This window comes from Neolamprologus multifasciatus, chromosome 19, assembly GCF_963576455.1.
Source record: "Neolamprologus multifasciatus chromosome 19, fNeoMul1.2, whole genome shotgun sequence".
Lineage (NCBI taxonomy): Eukaryota > Metazoa > Chordata > Actinopteri > Cichliformes > Cichlidae > Neolamprologus > Neolamprologus multifasciatus.
The window spans coordinates 11,673,735-11,697,657 of NC_140457.1; the positions used below are offsets into that span (position 1 = coordinate 11,673,735).

The 23,923-nt window shown below is 40.9% G+C and overlaps 1 protein-coding gene across 2 annotated transcripts in view; it reads right to left on the minus strand.

Moving 5' to 3' along the window:
• Positions 1–23,923, minus strand: part of sptb (spectrin, beta, erythrocytic) — a 42,431-nt gene that overhangs the window by 10,472 nt on the left and 8,036 nt on the right. For both annotated transcript variants that reach the window (XM_085143957.1, XM_085143956.1), the window contains 25 exons: positions 16,038–16,189; positions 15,735–15,908; positions 13,884–13,981; positions 12,725–12,805; positions 12,485–12,600; positions 12,269–12,381; positions 12,006–12,193; positions 11,653–11,770; positions 10,972–11,130; positions 10,507–10,809; positions 10,277–10,427; positions 9,076–9,946; positions 8,772–8,909; positions 7,666–8,425; positions 7,217–7,419; positions 6,477–6,567; positions 5,953–6,099; positions 4,503–4,769; positions 3,854–4,078; positions 3,259–3,348; positions 2,499–2,789; positions 2,128–2,258; positions 1,693–1,897; positions 956–1,179; positions 507–657 (listed from right to left, as the gene is read on the minus strand). In XM_085143957.1, coding sequence (XP_085000083.1) covers positions 507–657; positions 956–1,179; positions 1,693–1,897; positions 2,128–2,258; positions 2,499–2,789; positions 3,259–3,348; positions 3,854–4,078; positions 4,503–4,769; positions 5,953–6,099; positions 6,477–6,567; positions 7,217–7,419; positions 7,666–8,425; positions 8,772–8,909; positions 9,076–9,946; positions 10,277–10,427; positions 10,507–10,809; positions 10,972–11,130; positions 11,653–11,770; positions 12,006–12,193; positions 12,269–12,381; positions 12,485–12,600; positions 12,725–12,805; positions 13,884–13,981; positions 15,735–15,908; positions 16,038–16,189 — 5,447 coding nt within the window. The remainder of the gene's footprint in view (positions 1–506; positions 658–955; positions 1,180–1,692; positions 1,898–2,127; positions 2,259–2,498; positions 2,790–3,258; positions 3,349–3,853; positions 4,079–4,502; positions 4,770–5,952; positions 6,100–6,476; positions 6,568–7,216; positions 7,420–7,665; positions 8,426–8,771; positions 8,910–9,075; positions 9,947–10,276; positions 10,428–10,506; positions 10,810–10,971; positions 11,131–11,652; positions 11,771–12,005; positions 12,194–12,268; positions 12,382–12,484; positions 12,601–12,724; positions 12,806–13,883; positions 13,982–15,734; positions 15,909–16,037; positions 16,190–23,923) is intronic.

Below are 23,923 nucleotides of genomic sequence, written 5' to 3' on the forward strand. Positions count from 1 at the left end.
ACCTTTTAAAATCACAGCACGTCACTTTAAGGACATTACATGAATGATGTTTATGAATTTTAAGCTTTTCACATTTCCCTCCAATCTAGTGTCTAAAGTATCTTAAAATGCTGGGAGCCCCTTAGTTGTCTTCAAACCAAAATTATGCAAAGGTGCAAAAGATTTCAATGCCGTCAAAGGGATACTGCTGAATGAGGCCGTAGTTCTGCAACACCTTTCACGTTACATAGATCGGTCTAACGCGCATAAATATTTTTTATTCCTAGACCTTTAATTGTTATAGTCTCCTTCTTTGCAATAAGTTGTGGGCAGGGATGGCAAATTTAAGAATTACTATTCACACAGCTTTTTTATTGATTCTCACCTTTTGAGAAAACTCCTCGCAGTTACCCAAACATCACAGCACTCTCTTCCCCCCTCTAGATATGAATCATTAAAGTTACCTTCTGGCCACTGCCTACTGCGTTCCCACTGAGTAAAAGGCCTGATCCCTTTGTGTGTATTACCTGTTTGCCTAGAGTGGTGATGTCTCTCTCAAACGCGGCGTGCATTCTGTGGAAAGACTCTGCTTTGCTGAAGTCCTCACCCACATCTTCAGGCAGCTCTTTCTGCTTGTCGTGGATCTGAGCCACCAACTCCTTTCCATCATCAAAGTACCTTAAAGAAAACAGATCGATGTCTGTCTCTTCAGCTCTGTGTTTATCATCCTACTTAAATATCAGATGTAGTCATCACGTTAGGTTTAATTCTTTGTGACGCTGTTATCGCATGCATATGTTTTCTGTTTTGATGCCTTTAGTCATGCCACAGTTTAATACTGCCTAAATCAATCTGTATTCACTTATTTGGGCATGTGACATTACAGGATTAGACACAAAAGCTTCTGTTTATGTCCATTCAGATTACTGGACATCTTTCAGCCTGTGGAGCGGTTTGTCAATACTGTTTTTCTTACTTGAGCAGTTCATAAGATGCTGTCAGGAGCTGGGCGCGAGTGTCGATGAGCTCCAGCAGATCAGCCCAGCTCTCATTGATGCCGTCTTTCCACTCCGCCAAGGTTGCCGCCTCACTGTGCCCGCCTTCGATCAGCTCGTCTATCGTCTGGTTGACCATGTCCACTCGCTCCTGACCCAGCATTCCCGTCTCCCGCGCAAAGTCTCTGAATTTATCCCTCAGAAGCTGAAGGAAAAAGATTGTTTTGTTTTAAAAAAAATCCAAAACAACACAGAATTTATATGTGATTAAGTGATTGACTGACTTCACTTCACCTAAAATCACTGAAAATGAAGTCAGTAAGAAGTAAGAATGAACAAAAACTTTGAAGCTGTGGCAAAAAAAAAAAAACCCCAGTAGGATCAAATATATTGCACAGCTTAATAAATTCAATCTTTAACTTGATCTTCAGATTTAAATAGTAATTCTCAAACCCTTTCACACAAGGCAAGTGAAAGATGTTTTAAATCGCTGTGAGCACATCCTTATGTTTGGACTGAAATAGGTTTAAAAAAAAAGGTTAGCACTTAAGCAGAATAATTGGGGAAGACCACATGGAAGTGCGCTGCACTAATCTATCCCAGTGAGTGTAAAAACGTCCATCTGTGTCACTTGGACGAAAATCTTTCCCATTTTGTGGCCAGCCTGTCTCCCAGTTTCTCTCCCTCTATGTGCTATAATTGTTTGTATATAAAATACCGTGACGTGATCCAGGTCCTGGCCCATCTCCTGGGAGGATGCCACCACGTCCCTCTCTGAGATCCACTGCTCCAGGTCCTCCACCTCTCGGCTCAGTAGGAAGTGATTGAATGTGAGGTCCAGTTTCTTCCTGCGGTCCTCTGCCAACTCCTTCAGGCCCGCATACTGCTTATCTACCTGGCTCTGTCGCCTGATGATCTCTTCACTGCAGAGAAGGTAAAAGGAGAGAGCAGAAGAAAATGAGATCTAGGGAAATTAGAAAAAAATAGCTCACAGAGATTGAATTTAGGTTTACTCTAGATGAGGCATATGATTAAAATACCAATTTTGCATGGTTGTCAGTCTTATCACACTAAACCACAACTGACTGGGACAACATGAGTGAATTAGCATCCTGACTAAGAGTTCAAATGATTTTCTTCAGCATGTACAAACCCATCAGGGTGCTCCTCTCCAAACATCTTTTGGGCACGGTCAGCCAGCTTCTGAATGGAGTCGGCATAATCATCTACCGCCTGCTTAAGGATCATCTGGCGTTTCAGCATTAGCATGGCGCTTTGTTCATCCTAGAGAGAGAAGGAAAAGAAGAGTATGTTATAGTACTCCAGATGAACTCTCAGTGCAGGCTGCCACTTATAAAAAAGTGTGCCACCTTAATTAAAGGAAACTCAAACCATGTAATTATGTTAATGGATGCAGAACTGCTTGGGTTTTTTTTTTAGCATAATATGGCTTGTTTTAATTTAGATCATTAGATCAGATTTGTATATATATATATATATCTGTGGTCTTCTTCTTAGCCTCACCTTGGCTTTCTCATCAGCAATCATGTAGAGCTCCTGCTCCCCTATCCAGGCTTCAGCCTCATCAGCGTCATTGTAGTACTGCTGGGCCAAGTTGGAGCCATTCAGCCGCTCTCGGCGCTTCACCATCTCATCCTGCAGCCGGGCCCATGCCTCCTCTAGCTCCTTCAGCTGGTCCGTGATACGTTCTGCCTCTGGTTTGCCCTCTGCCCCGGCGGCGATGGCCATTCTCCTTCCTCGCTCTAGTACTTCATCTACACGGGGCTGGTGGCCTTCGATCTCCTTCTGCAAAGTCTGAGGGACAAAAAAATTGTGGACCTCAACAAGGCTTTTTGATATACAGAAACAAAGACTTGATATATTGTGCAGCCGACAAACATATATTCAGATATATTCAGCTGAAAATTAATTTATTACATATTATACACCAAGTATACTGTAAAAACAAAGCAGATGGAGCTGAAACAATTAGTTACTTACTTAATTATGCCGAGATCTATGGAAATGATTGCAACTATTGAGATAATTTTTCAAGTTGCTAAGAGTACTTGTTGCTTTTCTTTTATCTTTAACCACTGGTAGTATAACAGGACCCATCTCGCTTTGGTTTCTAGGAAGCAATCAGGGGCATTTTCCCTATTTTCTGACATGTTATGGAAGCTGTGATTTATGGACTAATTAAGAAAGTAAATTAATCAATGAAATTAATCAGTGTCACAATTTTTAGCTAACCACAAGTTATTATGCAGCTATAAACCTCTACCTGGTTCTTCTTCAACAGCATTTGCACAGTTTGAAGATTGTGGCCATGTTCTTGTGACATTGCCAGGGGCATCCTCTCCTCAATCCAGAGCTGGGAGAGAGAGAAAAATAAAGGAAAAGTAGGTTATGATGAAGAGGACAGAACACAGCTGAAATTGGTGAAGAGATTTATAAATCTATGATGTATTTGTTTAAAAAACATCCATGACCAAGTGACTTGTATTGAATGTTTAACCCTTGACCAAATGTCTTAAACAGTCAAAATCCTTTTTTAAGCTCTCTTCAGCTGACTAGAGTGGATTAAGGCAGTGCAACCCATGAGGGATTAAACTGTTCTTTACCCAAATTCACCTTGAGAGGAAGTTTCACAGTGAGAGCTAGTAGTTTTGCTAGTTCATACTTTAGGTTTGCAAATTTTAGCGAAGAAATAAACCTTAAAGTTTACGTTATGATAAGGTCTCAGCTTTGTGGTATTCAAAAGCAAACACAAATGTAACTCTAGCACTTAACGGCTTTTATTCTCAACTTCTGCTATCGGTCATTTTGTCAGAGTAGTGACTTTGAACACTTTGCTGTGAAAATGGATCCATGCTTACGAGCTCATCAGCCAAGTCTCTGTAGAACTGATGGACAGCTTTGGCGGCTTCAACCTTGCCCTTGCGCTGGGCCAGTGGGGTGAGGAGCTGCTGGAAGTCTCTCTGCAGGGCCTGCTGCTCAGCCTCCAGTTCCGGCTGGTCCTCCCTGCCTCCGCCGTGCTTCCTGACAGCCTCCTGGAGTTCCTCCAGCTCCCGAGCTCGGTCACGGACCTGGTTCTCCATCATCTGGCATAGGAAAAAAGCATGAAGATGAATAACCTTTCAAGCTACTAATCAGGATGTAGCAGACGGTAAAAGTTAGTCATGCCATTTATGTATGAAACTGAGCTCAGACACAGTTTTTAATTCATGTAAATTTTCTAATATAAATTCATAGTACAGATCGCGCTTATGTTTACAATTTAGTATTTAGCGTAGCTTGTGTTCCAGTTTTTCTTTCAGACAAATGCAAAGCTTTTTGGAGTTTGTTGTGTTTAGATGCAAATAGTAAACACAAAGATGATCACACAAAATAAATCCTAAAACTATAAAGCCTTCATTCTCAGTGATTTAATTCTGTTTAGTGGGGTGCTCGTATGAAGAGGAACTGCAAAGAAAAGGCAGCATACAAATCTAAAGTGTGCAGAGCATGGTGCATTAAGAGACAAACCTGGTGGTTTTTGAGCAGGATGTTGGCTTTAGTCAAGTCTTTAACATCCTCCTCTCCACTCTGTAACTGCTGTTGTAGCTCACCCAGCCACTTCTTCATGTCAGCCAGGCTCTGGTCGAAAAGCTCAGAGCGGTTGGCATCGAATAGCAGCCGTGCCTTCTCCTGGGTGGTGGACTCCAATTTGTCCCACAGCTCATGAAGTTTGGCCAGCTCCTCCGTCACAATTGGCTCAAACTCTGGTTTGAACTCCATCAGCTCCTGACCTTCCTGTACTTGCAAAAAACAAAGACGAATGTTTCTGTGAAGGAAAAACACTGTATGACTTTTTTCTAAATAAGGTACATGTATGGGGAATGTCAATACCTACTGTAAAATGCCTCAAATATGAATTCATTTGTTAATTTGGTTCCTTATAGAAAAGGTCCAGGTATTGCTTTTCTATAAGTTATCTAAAGCAAGAGAAATACTTAGTACATGAGTATATTAGTACCTGTGTACATTTCAGATTTTTATCTGTTGACATTCAAAGAGAGTGAAATCTGCACACTCTGAGTGTCCTTCTTTTATCCTTCATACTTCTTTTCCTTTGCTTTAACTTACATCCTTTTTATTCCAATTAAAATTATTTGTTGCACACTAGCTCCTAATAGCACATCACCCTGCGCTTCACTGAACATATTCAATTAGCTTGTGACAGATAACATTTCTGAATCTTTAAATTTTGCAATCACAAAGTGATTTTTGTTGCTATTTTCAGTGAACTGACCCTATATACCATATGCAAAATCCATCCATCCACTGGATAATATCTTCAGCATGTCCTGGCTACACTCAGTAGGACATGCCAAAAACACCTCACTTAGGAGGCATTTTGATTCATTTCCTTTGTGTGAATCACCACCTTATTGTGGTGGAGGGGGGTTGTAGGCGCTAGGAGCTATGTTGTTGGGGCCGATCTGACCATGGTAGTATCTCCGATGGCAAATTTGTCCTGGTTTAGGCGGCAGATGAAGAGCCATTCAGAGAGGTCATTCTGGACACATGCTCAGGGTAGTAGTGAGCGTCTGGTGACTGTCCCTTAATCCATGGCGCCTAGCCAAGCTTAGTCCAAATTATGTACCTGGGTTCAGCCTCCTGTGGGCCCACCACCCACAGGGGGAGCTGTGGGGGTTCAGTCCATTGTGATTTGAGCAGCAGTCAGTCATCCTCATCCTCTAAAACTGTACATGTAATATAAGTAATATGCGATGCTAAATAAATAAAACCTAATTTCTAATCTGTGATAGGCATCTTACCACTTACATTACTTATTTATTGGAATAGCCATGACATTCATTGACTAAAGGGAGCCTTAATTAGTTGTTGTAAAATGCAATTATAAAGAGATTGAGCAGCTCTTAAGCAGAAATCATAATAGTTCAGTAATGGGTAGCGTTTAACTTTTACTGACCTGATCTACTTTGTTGAGCCAGTCCTTGTTGGAGGCCAGCTCGGCCATGAAGGCTTGATGTTTCTGCCACTTGGTGTGCAGGTTCCTGGCCTCATCGTATGATGTGTCTTGCGCTGTCAGCATCTTTTCATTGATCCATACTGTCAACTGAAGCAAGAGTAAGAACATCTAAGATCCATGCAAAAATGCCCACTATACTCTGGAAAGTCATCTAAACATTAACTATTGATGTTTATGCAGAAGCAACTTTACACAAGCGGGATTTACTTCATTATCTTTACAAATACAGCATTTACCAATTAGTAAAATGGGACCTCAATTCTAAACATTAGGACAGGCAAAAGCACAGCGTTAGAATAAGCACAGCAGGATGCGCTTGGCAAATTAACTCAAATAATCACGAGATAAAAAGAGGAAAACACTGTGATGTCAAGTGCAAGTGAAGGAATAATTAAGCTAATAATTAATGTGCTAATTGATGTTTCCCAATGGCCAAATAAACTGTAAACTGACAGTGAACTTACATCTTGCGTGTTTTGCAGGAAGTGCTGCAGGTCACGGTTATCTCTGAGCTTCTCAGACACCTCCTCAGCTCTTCGTTTATTCTTGTCATGCCTGAAGTAAAGAAACACACACAAAAAAACAGGAAAATGCATTAAACATACAGTATTTCTTTTCTCTAAGAAATCCCTCTGTGACACACTTCAAACAAGATGTAACTCACGTATCTACATGAGCTCCTCCTCCACCAAAAAAAACGGCTTCTCTGCTACACTGTGAAGAATACCTCTGACTTAACAATCAATATCCATTACTGCAGGTGCCCATCTACCAAGCTGAATTATGGGAGTTAATGGGAGTCGCTCCCATGCCCTCTATACACCGTCTTGTTGATGTCTTTTAGTTGCTGATCTGAACAGATTAGATCAGTACCTGTGGTTATATTTTGAAAATAGGAAAATCCTTCACATTATAATCCTGCTAAAATCCTGAATTTCACATTAGATTTTTGCTTAAGTATCCATTGCTTTTCTGTACTTGTATGACTTTTCAGACTGAAATACATTCATTTAACATTCATAGTCACTAATTACTCTACAGATTAGGATTTTTAAATCATCATCAACTCCTTGATCCCTTCTAGAATTGCTGAAATCACGTGAAGCTCAAATACTATTATATCAAAACCGTATTTCTCCAATGCACTGCCCTTCTGTCAACACTTCACTTGAATGAATGCTGACCAAAAACCATGCTGACTGACCTTTCCTGGATCGAGCCCATTTTCTCCTGAACTTTCCCAGAGTACAGGTTATTGTTGTCCACCAGTCGCTGTCCGGCCTGCAGCGCTCCGTCAATTTTGTCCTCGTTGGCCTCCATGGTGCTCACAAAGTCTTCATGCTTCTTCAAAGCCTTCTCTGCCCCGGCCAACGTGTCAGGTTTGTCTATGTGGGCTAGAGTGTACTCCTGCAATAAATCAGAAATAATTGTATTGGGAAAAAATAACAAGAAAACAGAAAAATGCACGACCTTAAGAAAGACTGTGTGTCAGCACTGGGCGTTTGAACTGACCGTGTCCCATTCTTTCATATCACAAACTTTTGAATACTTGTAGGATCACTAACCCTTCATTAGCAAGCCATCCCATGTGGTAACTGGTGACTGTTCCACTTGAACACAACATTAAGACAAGCCATATTATTTATGCATTACCTGGTTGTTGAGGATCGCCTCTACTGCTTTGCCATCTCTCAAAAACTGCTGGAAGCCCAGAGCCTGGTCCAAAAAGTTCTTGCGGCTGTCCCACATTTTCTGGAGTTCATACCAACCACGATCCATGCCCTTTAGCCTCTGGTCGAGCTGTTGGTACTGAGGATCGTCCTCCTGACCCTGGGTAACCTGAGCGCCAGTGTCCCTCACACGGTGAAAGTCCTCTTCGTGGTTGTTTATGTCTTCACGCACAGCATCGTGAAGGCTCAGCTGCTCCTCAGCCTCTGGCAGCGTGGCGGGCATCTCCTCTGATGCAACAGCTTTCTGGGTCTTGAAAAGCCAGGACTGGAAGTCATCCATGTCTTGAAGGAAGGTCTGCAACTTGCTGACCTCACCCAAAGAGTCCTCTCTGTCTTTCAGGGTGTTTTTGAGCATGTCCCAGGCAGCGTCCAGCTTTCCTCTGCGGGCCAAAATGCCTGCTGCATTCTCCGGGTGGTCCTGGGCCAACTGGTCAGCTTCTTTCCGCAAGAAATTGAGCTTGTCGTCGATGGCGGCTAAATCTCTCTCTATACCGAAAAGTTTCCGCTGGATGGTCATAACAGCTGCCAGGTCATTGCCCAAGTCCTGCGTGGACTCAATCACCCGTGTCTTGTCTCTGATCCAGGCCTCTGTCTCGTCACACTCCAGGCCGTAGTTGTGCAGACTAAGAGCAGAATCTACTTTCTTTTTCTTCTCCTCTACCATCGCCTTGAAAGCCTCCCATCTAGGAAACAATATTTTATATAACAGAGGTTAATACTCCGTGGGTTACTGTTGTTATTAAAGTATCTTTGATAATGTTTAGTTATGGATGTGTGATTTCTTAAAATAAGGAAAGCTCATTTGTCTGTAGACAAATTTCTGCATGCCCATTTTTGCAGTGGTGTGCAGAGCTTGTTATAAACTAAAAATAGTTTCAAGTACTAAATTAAAGACTTCTTTTTGGAAATTTTGTTGAATGTCATCTTTGCATTAAAGTCATTTCGAAACCTTATACAGTATTAAAGCTTCAGATATGCATCTTTTTTGTTATTTGTCTCAGGTATAACTGTGAACTTCATTAACGGCACCTCTTATTCAGTCGCGTCTGACATTCCTTGACTTCTTTGGTGCGAGGGTGTCTGCTGTCCTCGAGCTGTTTTGCCGCTCTGTTGACATCATCTACTCGTGACTGGAAATTTCCCATTTCTTGAGCTAAAATACTTAATCTGAAAACAAGAAAAGGTTGGTTAAAACAGCACCTGCACAATCTACTGGATAAAAATACATGATTAGTAGATGTAATGCTATTTGCAAAATATACACAGTTTTAATCAGACATGCAAATCTAATTCAGGAGTGATTAAATGCTTAAAATATAATTTGTCTGTGCACCTGTTCTGTACTACTTCCAAATCCTCCAGCTTCTCAGGCACCTCTAAATCCACCAACCACGTCTCCTTCTGGCCCATCCAGAGTTCACAGGCATCTGTCTCACTGAAGATGGTGTACAGAGCCATAGTGTCATCGAGCTTCTTCTGCCTCAGGTCAGCCAGGGACATGAGCTCCATGTAAAGGTCCTTGATGTCTTTCAGTCGTCTCTGGATATCTGGGGTGTTTTGCAGCTCCTCTGGTAGTGCGTTGGCCTGTTTGGACAGAGCATCAATAGTGGCTCCATTCTTGATGGCTTCGTTTTTCAAGTTGCTGTGCTTTTTCAGCAGCCGCTGAGTGGTGTACTCGTCGTGGCCGACGTCATCGCTGCTCATCTGCCTCTTAGCATCCAGCAGCCAAGCCTTGAGTTCATCAGCATCTCCCTGAAACTGGAAGAATGTCTGCGTGTCCTGAAGGTTCTGTTTCCTAAATGCAGCCAGCTCTTCCAGCTGCTGCCACTGCTGCTTTAAGTCATCTTTGCATTCTTGAATCTTCGGGGAGCCAAAGTGTTTCGCCTCAATCATTTTATCTCCCTCAGCTAGGACCTGCTCAAGATGGGCACGGCGGGCTCCGAGCTCATCTTCAAAAGCGCTGTGTTTGCTTTGGAGAATCAGCACGCTCGTCAGGTCTTTGCCATAATCCAGGGAGGAGAAAATTTGCTCCTTCTCCCTGATCCAGCTCTCCAGCTCTGTTACCTCCCACAGGAAGTTCCAGAAGCGGCGAGACTGCTCCAGGCGAGCTCTTCGCTGGGCAGCTAGAGCACAAAGTTCCTGGTAGCACAAGTCCAGGTGCTGCACCCTGTCCCTGATCACCTGGGGGTCACATGGCTTATAGCCTAAGGAGAGAGCGAATGACAACATAAGTATCATCTATGTCTATGTGCATCTATTTCAGCTTGTACGTACTAACACATATTGAATGCCACTGATATTTATTATACTGTGTCCAATCCATCTTATTGTCAAGTATATCTGAGGAGGATAAGAAGAAGAAGAAGAAGATGCAGAGATGAAGAGTAAGAAGAAGAAGGTAAAGATGAAGAAGCATCATCAAGGTGAAGAAGAAGGAGAAAATTAGTGGTTGGGTATTATTTGAAATGATTACTTCATAAAAAATACCTTCTGCACACTTTCTCATGTTACTTTTTAAATAGTTTTGGACTTACTATCTCCATTGGCAAATTTCAGAGCAGCAGCACTGGCATTCTCCACCCTCTCTGCCTGCAGAGCAATGTCATTCTCCAACAAAGCATGTTTCTGTAACAGGTCTTCCACTTCCAACAAGTGTTTCCCAAAGTCAGGAGAAAGCAGACGGTCCTGCAGAGGAAAAGAAGCAACTTAATTCACTTAAACTTTTCATTTTTACTTTCTTCCTTTTAAAATCTTTTGCTCTTACCTTCATCTCATCCATCCAGCTGATAATGTAGAGCATCTCCTGGAAGATCCTCTGCAAGGTCAGATTCTTATCCAAACGCCCCCTTCGAGCCTTCAGTAGGTCCTGCAAATAGTCCCAAAGACGCAGGACGTTGTCTTTTCTCACATCAATCCGTTTGGCATCATGATAACGCTCCGAATCCAACTCCTTTGAGATGTCCACCAAGGCCTGAACACGCTCCTCGTATGCAGCGATGTCCGTCTCAATAGCATCATGCTTCTTTTTAGCCGCTTCCACCGCTGGCAGGTCATAGCCGAAGTTATCCTGAGGAGGAGAGAATGGAGGGTGCTAAATTATGGACAATTTTTTTTTAACTAAAACTGACTAAAGACTTATGGATTTAGACTGAAACTTCAGAAAATTAATCCACCATGTCACCCCACAAAACATTTCATAACAGCTTTAGTTCAGCTGCTGTCGGTTTACCTGAGCCACTAGTCTTTGGTTCTCCGCGAGCCAAGTCTCCCTCATGGCAGCCTTCCTGTCAAATCTTCTCGCCATCTGTTCCAGCTTCTCCTGTCTGATCAGCTCGTCTCTCAAGACACGCTCCCGCTCATGCTCCGCCCTTTCCAGACGCTCCCAAGCCTGCACATAGATGATGGGAATCATCATGAGGATTTGCAATCTGCGTTAGTCAGTCATCATAACAACTACAGCAATTTCATACTTTAAGATCTGAAAATGAGAAAGCTTTCCTCATTTTTAAAGAGTTTAAAAGTAAAGGTTACGTTCAGAGCACCCCTCCTGGAGCTGGTACGCTTTAAGTATTATGTGTAATGACACTACAGGGTAGATATCTACTGATACGCCTAAGAAATCTTCAACTTAGTTCAAACCAAGCTGTGCTTTCCTTTCTGTCTTAAAGTTATTTTTTAATTTTCTTCAATAAAATGGCTTTTATGTTGTCATTTAGGAAAATACACAACAGGCTTGCAGGGGTAATTAATTTCATTTGTGTTTTAATTGTTGCCTCGAGCATGAACTTAGCTAAATTAATAAACTCTGTCCACCCGAGCAACCCCAAACCACAAAGATAATCTTCCTATTACAGTTGATCTTCTGCATTCTGATTCTGGTTTGTCTCCAAATGGCATCCAGGCATCTCACCCTATTGATATCTGCAACCAGGGCTCCCTCTTTAGGTGTGTAAACTCTCTGGTTGTTGGCTCTCATTCGACTCTGGATGGTGAACAGCAGCACTTCGAGGTTACCTTTCTCCTGGAACCTGAGAGAAAACAAGAAATTAAGAAAGTGCACAAAAAGTACTGCTGGACATCAGAGACTCAAAATGTGGTTTTAGTGTCAGGGTTACAGCTAGGGAAACCATTATGTACATTAGATGTCATCACTAAGACATGAAAAATAGAGTGCAAGTGTGTGTCTGTGTGTGTGAGTTTGTCTTGAGCTCCTGATCCAGTTTCCATTGTAACTGTAATGCGTTGAAGCTGTCACTGACTCACTTGGGTGGCTTCTCTACAGTGCGGTAGGTGTTGAAGGCCTGAAGCTGCTGCTGAACGCCACTGAGAGAGTTTGCAAGTTTCCGGTTGTTCAGCACGACAATGGTCTGCTCGATCCACATCAACAGGTCTGACGACAGCGTCTCGTACTTTTCGATCATCTTCTCCGTCTCGATGGCTTGATCCAGAACCTGGAGAATAAATAAGATAAAGTAAGTGAATGGGGCAAACTCGCAGAAAAAATGCACACCACCCTTCCAACTCACCTTTCCTATTCTCTTGCCCTCAACAGCGAGTTGTTTCATCTTGGAGAAGTAGTGGTAAAATGCCACGACGTAAGTGATGATGGACTTCTCATCTGGGTTCTCTGTGAAAACATCTATAAAAGAAAATGGAAAACAAGTCAAATAAGTCATTCCCAGCCAAACCAGAAACTATCACTCGTCTTCTTTCCAGGAAGCACAATGTTCACAGTCACTCGCCTTCTGGGTCTAACAATTTGGTCACACCAAGCTTCTGTTCTGCAACGTTGAAGGCGTTCTGGAGATTGTGGGTCGGATTGGATCTCTTTAAACTGTTATAGTCAACCAGATCAGGGCTGGGAAAGAAATATAGAGGGTAAGAGAGTATATTGCAGAGAGAGAGAGAACGAGCAGACGGATTTCATGTGTGTTTACACTTTAAAGCTGGAGAGAGTGGCTTTGTTATTCATCTCCCCTTACCGATGTTTGTGTATGAGAGCATTGAAGGCCATGCCATCTTTCCAGCTGGTGGTGAAGTTTGTGATGTTGATGCTGGGATATCTGTAAAACAGCGAGGACACGTCACGGACTGAACAGGAGGAGGCTGCTGTTTAAAATCAGCATCTGGGTTTCGTCCCACTTCTCAAGCTTTTAGTTCTGCAGTTTAAAAGCCTTGAAGGAAATGGTGTGCTTTCTCAGAACGGCAGCATCTATTTACTCAAAAGATCACACTTTTTCTTAAGGATCTTGACAGACATAGCGAGAATAACAGCTATATGCTAATAATAGCTGGATGCTAATAACCATACTTCAAATGAACATCTTTTGGGAGATGCATTTGTTTTAAAGAGACTGCTCCCACTCGTACCTCCACACCAAAAATGAAGACAGACACTGATTTGCTTAGTTTGTAAGTCGCGGAAGAAGAAAAGAGCTATCTGAGAACAAAGGTAGCAAAATCTGTCTACAGTGTCTTTTACACCAGCTCTGTTAACTAGGCAGGGGGGATTTTGTTAACTTCTGCCATGTTGGGTTTCCTTTTTCCGCATCTACTAGTTGGTATAGACATGATTAGAGTTACCAGCCTACTCATAAAACAAACATTTAATGAGTATATCAAAAAACATCAAAGTACTCCTATGAGAAATATTATTTATGGCTTAATTTAAAAAAAAAAAAGGAACTCTACACAGCAGCACATTTATCTACTTTAGGTACTACTTGGTTTATTTTATTTTAAATATTCAAGTAGAAAATAGAGACCTTCATATTTGGTCATTTATTTAAATTTTGGCTGTAATTATTTTTTCCACTGCTATAAAAAGAAGATTACTTTACATTTTTACTGTGCAGATGGGACATTACAATGAACATTATATTAAAAATTGAAAGCATTTGTAATTGTGCTTACTTATGTCAAACACTTTATAACCGTAAAAAAATTAAACAAGAAAATCGTGGCTTATTTTTTCAGCTTTAAAGACTCTTAAGGACACTTTATGTTTCAGTTGTGAAATAAAAAAAAAGATATGGGGAATTGTAAGATTTTAAACTAATAAAAAGTCAGAAGCACATTGAGTTATTCCCAAAGGATAGTTGCAATAGTTTGATGATGCCAGGGGTCACATGTAGCTCTTACCCTGCAGTTTTCATCTGACACCAAAGAAGAAGAGCATCCTTGGCTGAGCGTGTCTCCTTCTGGTCTGCCTGGCCCGTTTCCACAATGATGTCCTGGATCTGAAAACAGCAACAAGCACAGCTGGATGGTAAATAATGAAACTTAACTAATGTGTCATGTTTGCAATCAAACAAGAACAAACAAGAAATCTGACTAATATTAATATCTTGCTAATGGGTTGCACCAGAAGGGAACAGTTTGTCAAAGTGGCACAAATATCACTGTGAAATGCATCATTTATCACAGCTTTAAGAAAAAAAAAAAAGGGGGGGGGGGGTATTTGTGGAAAAGAAAAAAAAAATAACTTAAAGTGATACATCATCAGTGTTGCTGGCTGGATTCTCACAAAACTAGACATCAGATCCAACTGACAGAAAGAGGAGTGGTAATAATCGAAGTTTTTATTTTCCCACACAGTGGGCCAGTAATTAGAGCAGTGATGTGATCTGAGAGACAGGCCCTGAGAGAGGGGCGGCTAAATTTAGCCAGCTTTGGTTCTCCTTGGTTTATGCAGACTTTAAGATACAGACAGGACCGAGTCAACTCTTTTCTTTTCTGTTTCCTGTTCTTCTTTTTTTTCTTTTTTCTTTTTTTTGTCCTTTTGAAAAGGCTGAATAATGCAGCGGGCTATATTGTTTGAAGTAACATCTCTAAAAATAGCAGAGTTGCTGTCAAATTAAAAATAAATATACAGCCTCTCCAAGATGATAAAAGAGTCAAACAGACATGTTCTGATGCTTTGGATGTTCCTGTAGCAGCAGATAATAATGGCTGGAACCTGAAGGCATGGTTCTGAGGGAAAACAGACACTAACAAAAAAAAAAAAAAAACACTGCAAGGCAGCCAGCTGAAACTATCTGAGGCTGTCTGTATAACACTGCATGCTGTATATGCTGTACACCCTGGCTTCACTTCAGTGCAAATGTAAATGTGATTAGAATGTAATTAAGATTCATTTAAATAAAAGAGGCTGCATGCTGTTAGTCAGTGGTAGCATAATTAGAGTATAGCATATGAAGTACAATAACATACTTGAAGTGATTGTACTACTTATAAGATCAGCTAATCAGGTTTGATGAACCTTTAACATGCATGCTGAAAAAACATGAATATTACGTGATTGCTGAAGTGTAATTCAATTTTTTTTACATATAATAACATAAAAATAATGATATTTTTATGATGTTATTATATGAATTACCTTTCTGTCGTATAGTATACATATTAATGACACTAGTATTTTATATATATGAATATATAATAATTGCTGCCTTTTTTTGCGTTCTCTGTCAAAATGATCCCACACTGCTTCAAAAACATTAATGTCAAGATTCTGGGGAGGCCAATCCATGACTGAGTGTGTTCGAAAGTGTATTTTCTGGCATTTCATGGAGGATCCAAATCTGACCAAACTTTTCTGTGTTCATAATTCCATCTGTTTAGACAAGACCGAGAGTCCATAACACCTGTTATCACTGATTTTTAGTCCAGTTCTTGTGTTTCCAGCTTTGATTTTCCTCAGATGTTTAAGAGACACACTGCACACCATGCTGAGATATGACTGATAGCGCTTTGGGAATCATCTCGGTGGCACAAAAAAATATTTTATGCCTGTCAGTCTGTATTATCAGTTGCATTGCCCGTGGATTCAACTAAAGAAATGAGAAGCATTTATATGCTTTTGTGATAAACTGTGTTTACATTTACAAACAATTGGTCTCTGTTCTCCTTTTCTTTTTCTTTAATCTCAATGTACACAGAAAGAATAGTCTAAAACAACATGACACAGACAATCACATGTCCTAGGGTTACCTGGAAACGCAAAATGATGGTCCAAATGAGTCCGAGGATGAGGCGATGGTTGCCGTCAACAATGTCATGGGAACCCATGTTCTCCAGGTGGACCCTTTGCTCTTTGAGGAACTGAAGAGCCTTATCCACATTTTCCAAACAGTGGATACGCATCCTGCCTTTCGTTGGTTTGGGCTATAAAGACCAGAACAAAAACACGATTTTAGGAGAGCATTTCAAAGAAAAATGAATGACTACAAGAGAGTTTTGAGTAATATACTGAATATAAAGAGGAATATAAACTGAAACAGAAATGTTTCTTACCAGTCGTTCACCAGACAGCACTTCCAGCAGTTTAATGAGCATGCGTCCATCCCGCAGGTCCAGGTAGAGGTCAGAGATGCGACAGCCAACCCGGGACAGAATTGAGTTGACCCATTTAGTGAAGGTCTTCTTCTGAACCGCCTCTCGCTCGTCTGATGAGAGCACAAAGTTAAGAAAGAACATGAGCCCCATGAATAATGCAAAATCCTCAGAGCTACAGAGGAGCAGCGCTGGAGCTGGTAGGGATTTACAGTCTTGCACAGGGGCACGTTAGACGAGTGGAAGCCTGGGAGGCTGAAGGAAGAACCTGGCAGGAGTTACAGAACATCTGCAAATCTGCTCCAGAGCCACAGAAATCATGCAAGTTAAATTAATTCTTAGTACAGGGTAAAGCAAAGGTGTATACTTCTGCTTCACTGCTGCTAAAAAACATGAAGTTAGCATTGTCTGCAGCCAGCATCCACTCAAATTGTTTCCAGTTGTTAAATTCATCTCAGCTAATAATGTTGTTTCACGCCGTACATCAAATCTGCTTCCAGGAAATATTATTACTTCAACAGCATAAATGACTATAAGACAATGAGACATTTAAATGAACTTCAACCCCTTCCAAATATTGGAAACACCACCAGACCTAAATTCCATAGAAAACCATTGCAGATTATTAAAAAGAACTATTCCACTTCCCCCTAATTTATATTCCTTCACCAACTTTACTGTATTTTAATTAAATGTGATTGGCAGACAGAATTAAAAGACCGATCAACCGGGTGCAAAACACTGTGAGCACCAACAAGAAATGTCACTTCAAAGGAAGAATCAGGCTCTGGGCCTCCAGGCCTGTGCCCCGTATGCCGGTTCAGTAATCCATCAATATCCACCTAACAGAATCTTCATTAAACAATCAATCTCATCAGCATGCTGCCCTTCTGGAGAAGACCTCCTCTGTATGACACAGCCAATTTTAAAGGGCCCATTAAGGGGATAAGGTCCCATTATCCCCACTGTATTTGTACAGTGCATCTATTTTATTAGAATCCGAACAGCATGCCAATCAAACCATCCATCAAGCCTCTTAAAATGCTGAAAAATCTCAAAATCTGGCAGTTGTGACCTTTTACTTGATTATGGAGCAGATATTAGCGGTCACTTCCGCTTAAACTGGTAAATAGCATGACTGCTCATATGTCTTCATGATTTTTTATATAATGGAGGTTTGTTGTCTGCTCACAAGGGAAAAGCTTTACTGTAACTATCAATGCCTCCTCAGACATGATGCAGCGTATTTATGCCACGTGTTGTAATTTTGTTGAAAATGCTCCACGGGAGATTTGCACGAGAGCTCGGCAATGGCAAGGCAGAAAGATGAAGATAGCATGAGCATCGCACACTGAGAGGTTTTTGGGAGGATGAGCGCTGCCCACATGGTGACACATCACGCTCACGCAGACACGTGCGTCATATTAAAATGTACGGAAGATATTCCTCCTACTCAGCAGCAAAAATAAAACCAATTTTGATGGGACCATATGGCAGAAAGACCCAATGTACTACACTCTGTTTATTTTATTTGTGGCCAAATGCACTGTGAATGGAGATGTGGGAGGTCTGAGTGGGTGTATTGCTATAAATGGGCATTCGGTGTGTTTCTATAAGACCTACCTTAATGACCTAAATATGACACATTACAGTGTTTTTTTACATATTCATTACATATTTCAGTGTTATTTATAAAACCAACCAACTAAGCAAAATGTAGAAGCAGTGTATTAAAGTACAGTACACGCACCATGATTCAGTAGCTTGTATAACCACCTTTATCAACATTAACATGAAGTAATCATTTTCTGCATAACTTTGTAAGTCTCTCACATCATTTTAGAGAATTTTTAGCCAGTAATTCTTTACAATTTTGCTTCAGTTCATGCACTTTTGCACACAGACAGTATAAAAATAGATGTGGCCTCTGGGTCAGAAAAATGAAGCCAATGTTAAAGTGCCTTCTGCCTGCATTCTGTCTGAAAGCCCCTAGATGGCAATGGTTGTGGTTGCAAAAAGATTAGTGGTCCTATGCAAGTCTATGGGAAAGGGGCTTTCTGTCGTGACCTCTGAGAACACTTTTCTGCTGACTTTATCGACTCAGTCACTCGTTTTAGGCCATACTAAATAAAAATAAAGTCTATTTTGTAAATTTTAGTCATACTGTGCCATGTTTAAAATGAATGATCTGTGGTATGAAATGGAATTGGCTAACAAGCTATCAGTCACGTGTCATTACCCATAAGTCACAATCTGTACTTTCTCATCACATCTATTTTTTTCCAACCAAAACGATGATGGCGGAAATCCTCAACTCAAGGCTTCTGAAATATGGCCGAAATTACTCTTATACACTATGTGGGGTTGCAGGCATTTGTTTATGCATGTGTCTCTTAAGAGCCCACTACAGCATATCAATCAGGTAGAGGTCTGGACTTTAACTGAGTCATTGCAGCATCTTGATTCTTTTTTCTTTTTTCCTTTTTCAGCCATTCTGCTGTAGATTTGCTGCTGTGATCGGGATCTTTGTCCTGTTGCATGATTCAGTTTGGAGCAAGCTTTAGCAGTCGGACATATGTCCCCACATGTGAGACTAGAATACTTTGTTATACAGAGGTGCCCAGTATCACCCCTTCATCACCGTGCTTGACAGTTGGTATGAGGTGTTTGTTGTCATTAGGCTGTGTTTGGTTTTGTGCATTATGGCAGACATCTCCATGGTGGCCTTGTCTATCCAAAGGGCATTGTTCCAGACGTCTTCTACTTTGTTCACTTGTAATTTCGCAAAACTGAGCTTTGCTGGCACGTTCTTTTTTATTTCTGGCAACCCTTCCAAACAGCCCTTCAGGTTATTTACTTGAAGATTTAGACAAATCTGATATGTAGCTTTAATTATTTTTGCAGTTCCTCTGAGCATTGATTAAGAAAGAAGATGAATGGCTGTTAATAAGTCACTGGTATCACTACCAGACAATGAAAAATTAAAACTAAGATAACGATAAACGGACAAAAATGTTAGCAGTTATTACTCCATGAAAAATAACCTAAATCAGAAACATTTGTACAAATTACTTTGCAGCAGTGATGCTTTTTGATTATACTGACCTTGATTTTACTCACAACTCAGTACAAATCCCCACCTCTCCCCTGCTTTTGATTTATCCCACACATAGCTTCCTAAACTTTAGCTCAGTGATGAGACATTCTCTCCTCAAGTCATCCCAGCTTGCACCACATGACTTCCCTTTGGCATGCCTGCTGCCGATCGCCCTTTTATTCCCGAACCCGAATACAGCTGCAAACCACGGAGTGCAAAGGACTGCATCCTTAAGGACTGGTGTAATAAATGATTCAAACACTGAGGTTGTCGAGAACAAGTAAAGAACAGCTCAAGAGGAGGAACTAAAGAAGAGGTAGTAGAGGGAAGTTGTTAAAGATATTGATTTAAAGGTTAAGAAGGACAGGGAGGAGGGGGGAGACGGGGAGTCTGCTAGGTAAACCTGTCAAGAGGACGAAAGGAAAAAGAGGGTGAGTCAGATCTGAAAGAAAGTAATGGGGAGAGTGACTGCAGTGTTAGGTTTAGTCCAAAGAGACCCATCCAGGAGAAGAGACCAAGACACATCACCAGCAGCATCGTCCCTACTTTTAAAAACCGCCCAGTGAGCAACTTTGAAGCAGCAGCTCGGTCTTTAGCATATCAAAGAGAAGAAATCAGGCGTTCTTGTACGTAAAACACAAGGTGCAGCGGAGCACTGTAAATAAATCATGCTTCATTCTGCTCCTTTCCGCAGAACAACAGCACACACCGCTCAGCTACATCCACATGGATAACTGCGCCATGAAAAAGTAATGACAATTAAAACATGCAAAGCTCCATTAGTGGTGTCAGTGTTGATTTAGCACGTGGTCACATCATTATCTGTCAGCAGCACAGAAAGCAGAGACACACGCACAAAAAGGCTCGAATAAAAATAAAAAACTGTAACAAATCCTTTCTGAACTATTTGGAGTGCTGCCTCCAGAGGGTTTTAGAGAGGAGAGGACAATTACAGTGCATCCCTGCGACATGCACAGAGTTTTGCCGTATCACTTCACATCGGGAGACCTTGAGAGGGGACGCAGCCCACATGGATGCTCCCGGCCATTTAGGAAGCATGGGAGGACAACGGGGGAGGGAAGATAGGAGGGGAGAGTGTAAGGGAGGGAAGCTGTTGTTTGCATGCACCCCACTGAGCTGTCTCCAGATGAACAGTTCAACAAGCTCAATATGACATAAGTGCTCTGTAAAAATAAAAAAAAGCCTTCTGCCCTCTTTGGGAAACTAAGTTCTGTTTAATCCCATAAACTCAGTTATGGGTTTTTAGAGCAGCAGAAAATTATAATTTTAACCTGATTACTGACTCATGATCTGGTTACATCTGTGATTTTAATATTCGAGTATTGAGATACATATAAGAGTTTCTCTTTGCTGGTCTCAGAGTCGATTTACAATGTAATAAAAATTTGGAGCTTTTGCATTTATATCACAGAAAGTGTGTGTAGCAAATTACAGTGAACAAAAAAAGAAAGAAAAAAAATCAATCACATCAATTAAAAGTAATGAGATATCTATTGCAGATCCAATTAAAATTAATAGAGCCCTCTGGACATTTCACAGTCCCACAGTTGTTGAGTGGTTAACTAGAATTTACATTTCAGATGAAGACAAAAAGGACACCTGGGGTCAAAAATTACTAAGGAAGAAATTTAAAGTGTAACTGAGGGTATGAAATCTGGAGGGTGACTAAGACCAGATAGCTGTATAATAATAACAATAACAATAATAATAATAATAATTTAGTGTCACCACTGATGATTTTAGAGGCACTTCACTTTGAGAATATGAGGCCACTAAGCCTGCTGAATTATGACCTTCAAATATTATTTAAAGAATACACGATTTAACACCATGAATTGCTGATGGAGAGCAGAATAGATTTGTAAATGTAAGTCAGGGGTTTCATACACTTGAGAGTACTTACTAATAGAGAGCTCAAATAGAGCGGTTTGCTGCCTAGGAGACTGTTACATATAGGTTATTGGATAAGCTTCAAGAGTACGTGCTTGCTCTGGAACCTTTTACCACTACACTTCCTGCAGCTTTTTGGCTTCCTAGTAAATAAATATGGAAATAATATAACATATAGTTGCTGGAAGGGATGCACTTTTATTCTGGAGAGACCACTCACATAAGGAGGAATGTCACCGAGGACAGCGCTGTATTGATTTGCAGTGATCCGAACCATAACATTGCATAAGAGAGCCTAGCTAGACACCCTAGCTCTACGGGTCATAGGTTTGGGTTTTCCATTTGCTTTTTGACCTTCTATATTTAACACAGACAAAGATAGCATTTCTTCTTAAGTCCAAAAGTTTTCTTGGCTCTCTTGTTTCAAAAATAAGACGTCAAAATAAGGCGAGCTCAAACTCAGTCACAGAAAGAAGCAGGAATCGGGACACGCCTCCTCTGATTACTTACTAATATGGAATATGTTGTATATTTGTGTTAAAGCCATTGAGATGTTTGTCTGCGCCGTGTTCAACGACACGCCAACAGTAACATCAACTCAGATCTGGTGGACTCACCAGGAAAAAGAAGACTGGAGCACCAAAATCCATGATTTTATGAAACTGAGCAGGTTTATTGGTTATTAATTCAGTTTTTGATTAATATTTCATTTTAACATTATTTATGTAGTTCGGCTTAAAAATCTGTGAAGCTAGTGTGAAATGCAAACGTATCGCAGTTTGTAAACTGATCAATCAAAGCTATTCGAAAGCATTAATGTTGGATGGAAGTGAAACATGAACATTTAAGTCCAGCTTATAAATATAAAACTGGCTGTACTAATAATTTGTGATACAGGCTGAGTATAACCTTACTGTTCATCTGTTCATTGCCCTGCTGTTGCCATGCTATTAAATATTAAGTGTAAGTGCAGCAGTCATACTGTATGTCCAACTTCTTTCACTTCGCTTTCATTTTTTGTTCCCCTGGACTGCAGCTGTGTCTTGTCACGCCTGCTTTTTGTCCCTTATCCAGCCTCCCGCCTGCTATCAATGCAAGCCTTACTAAACACTCCTCTGTTTCACATGCTTTTACTTTGTAATTTCTCGTCCACTCTTTGACTCCAGCGAAAGCCCGATGACTTATTCATGCTGATGGAGTTTCCCTGTACAAAGCTTGATCCGTCTTTTCCCACAGTCAGCTCTTATTGAGTTTGGCCCAAAGGTCTTAGAGCACCCCGTTACATGACTGAGTCATGACACTGCCAGCTCAACCTGTCCCGCAGCTATCATACTGTGCTTTATTAACAAGACTGACCAACACTTCCCTCCTATTATCACATATTTGTACCACCAAAAACATCTCTAAATGTTGGATTGGGCTAAAAGCAGGCTATACTTTGGCAGATATATTCTAGGATAGAGAGAAGCAGTCATAGATAGGATCTAGGTGAGTAGGTTAAATCATTCATCAAGCATCCAGTCTCAATGCAAAAATAAGCTTTTTTTAAATAGATATATAGCTGGTTAAACAATGTCTATGTGAGATTTGGTACAACTACTAAAGCTTGACCTTTCAACCAGATTTTACCCTAAATATCTGAGCACAACAGTACTACTACAGATGTCTTCTAGACATCTAACTGACTAAAACATTTTGCTTACTGGGCAAGTGGATTGTCTGAGTCTTCATTACATGTACTTGGCAACTGCTGAGCATCATATTAATGCATATTTGATGCTCCCAGGGTTTCTTGATGCGTTCTCACGCAAAGGTATTTAGAGCAGCTGCAAAAGAAGCAAGTGAACTGTAAAGCCTGGCTCAAGCTTAAAGAAGACATAAAAAATAATCTGAGAATCAATCCAATGGTGAGATTGTATTTCTAATTAGAAAACAGCAAAGGATTAAGGGCTTGGAGAGAGGTGCATACACCACTGGTGAAAACTAAAAGGGTTAAAGGTCAGTCAAACAACTCAAAGACTGCTTCTTGTAACCTCGGCGGCAGACATACTTGACAACAGCGAGCATGTGTACATTTCAAAAGTAAACCAATAAACGTGAAACACAAATCTTATTCTGCCCAAATGCAGTCTTGGCCATATCTCCCTAATAGCAGGTAAATAGGAAGTAAATAAAATATTATGAAATGCATTTGGCGGATCAATACACATCTCAAGACGCATCCCTGATTTGGGGAGGCTTCAAAACTTTGCTGCTTCACGTATCAGTTGCCTCTGCAGTCTGCAGAATCAGTCAATACTTGAAATCTAGCAGAGGCAGGGAAAAAAAAAAGCATTTCCCCTCTCTGTTCCTGCATCGTCTCCTCCATTTTCTTCCACTCACTAATGCACTCCTGTCATCGGGGAGTTGGAGAGCATAGTGCAAGCTAACAAAAATCCACTGTGACGGCAGACCTCTCTTTTAAAACCTTAATAACATGGGCAGGGAGAAGGTAAAACCATCAGAGAAATTGATTGTTTTTTAACACCACCAACGCAAGTCATTCGGGGGAAAAGGAGGTTAGGAACGAAACGCACTCATACTTTGTACTTTGGAAGAGTTTATAAGTGGAAAGGGCCGTACGGAGAATAGGTGGCACAATGACGGATATGTTTCTTGTTTATAAATAAAAAACAGGGCACAGAAGAATGCGTAACAGTAGCCAGCCATGAATGGCTTTGGAGGGAAAAACATCACAACCTTTTTAGGAGTTTGCCTATGAATTATTTAAAGTCAAGTCAGTGAACAATTGGGGCAGAGCCACAGCTTCCTGGAAATAAATAAATTACAACCAAATACA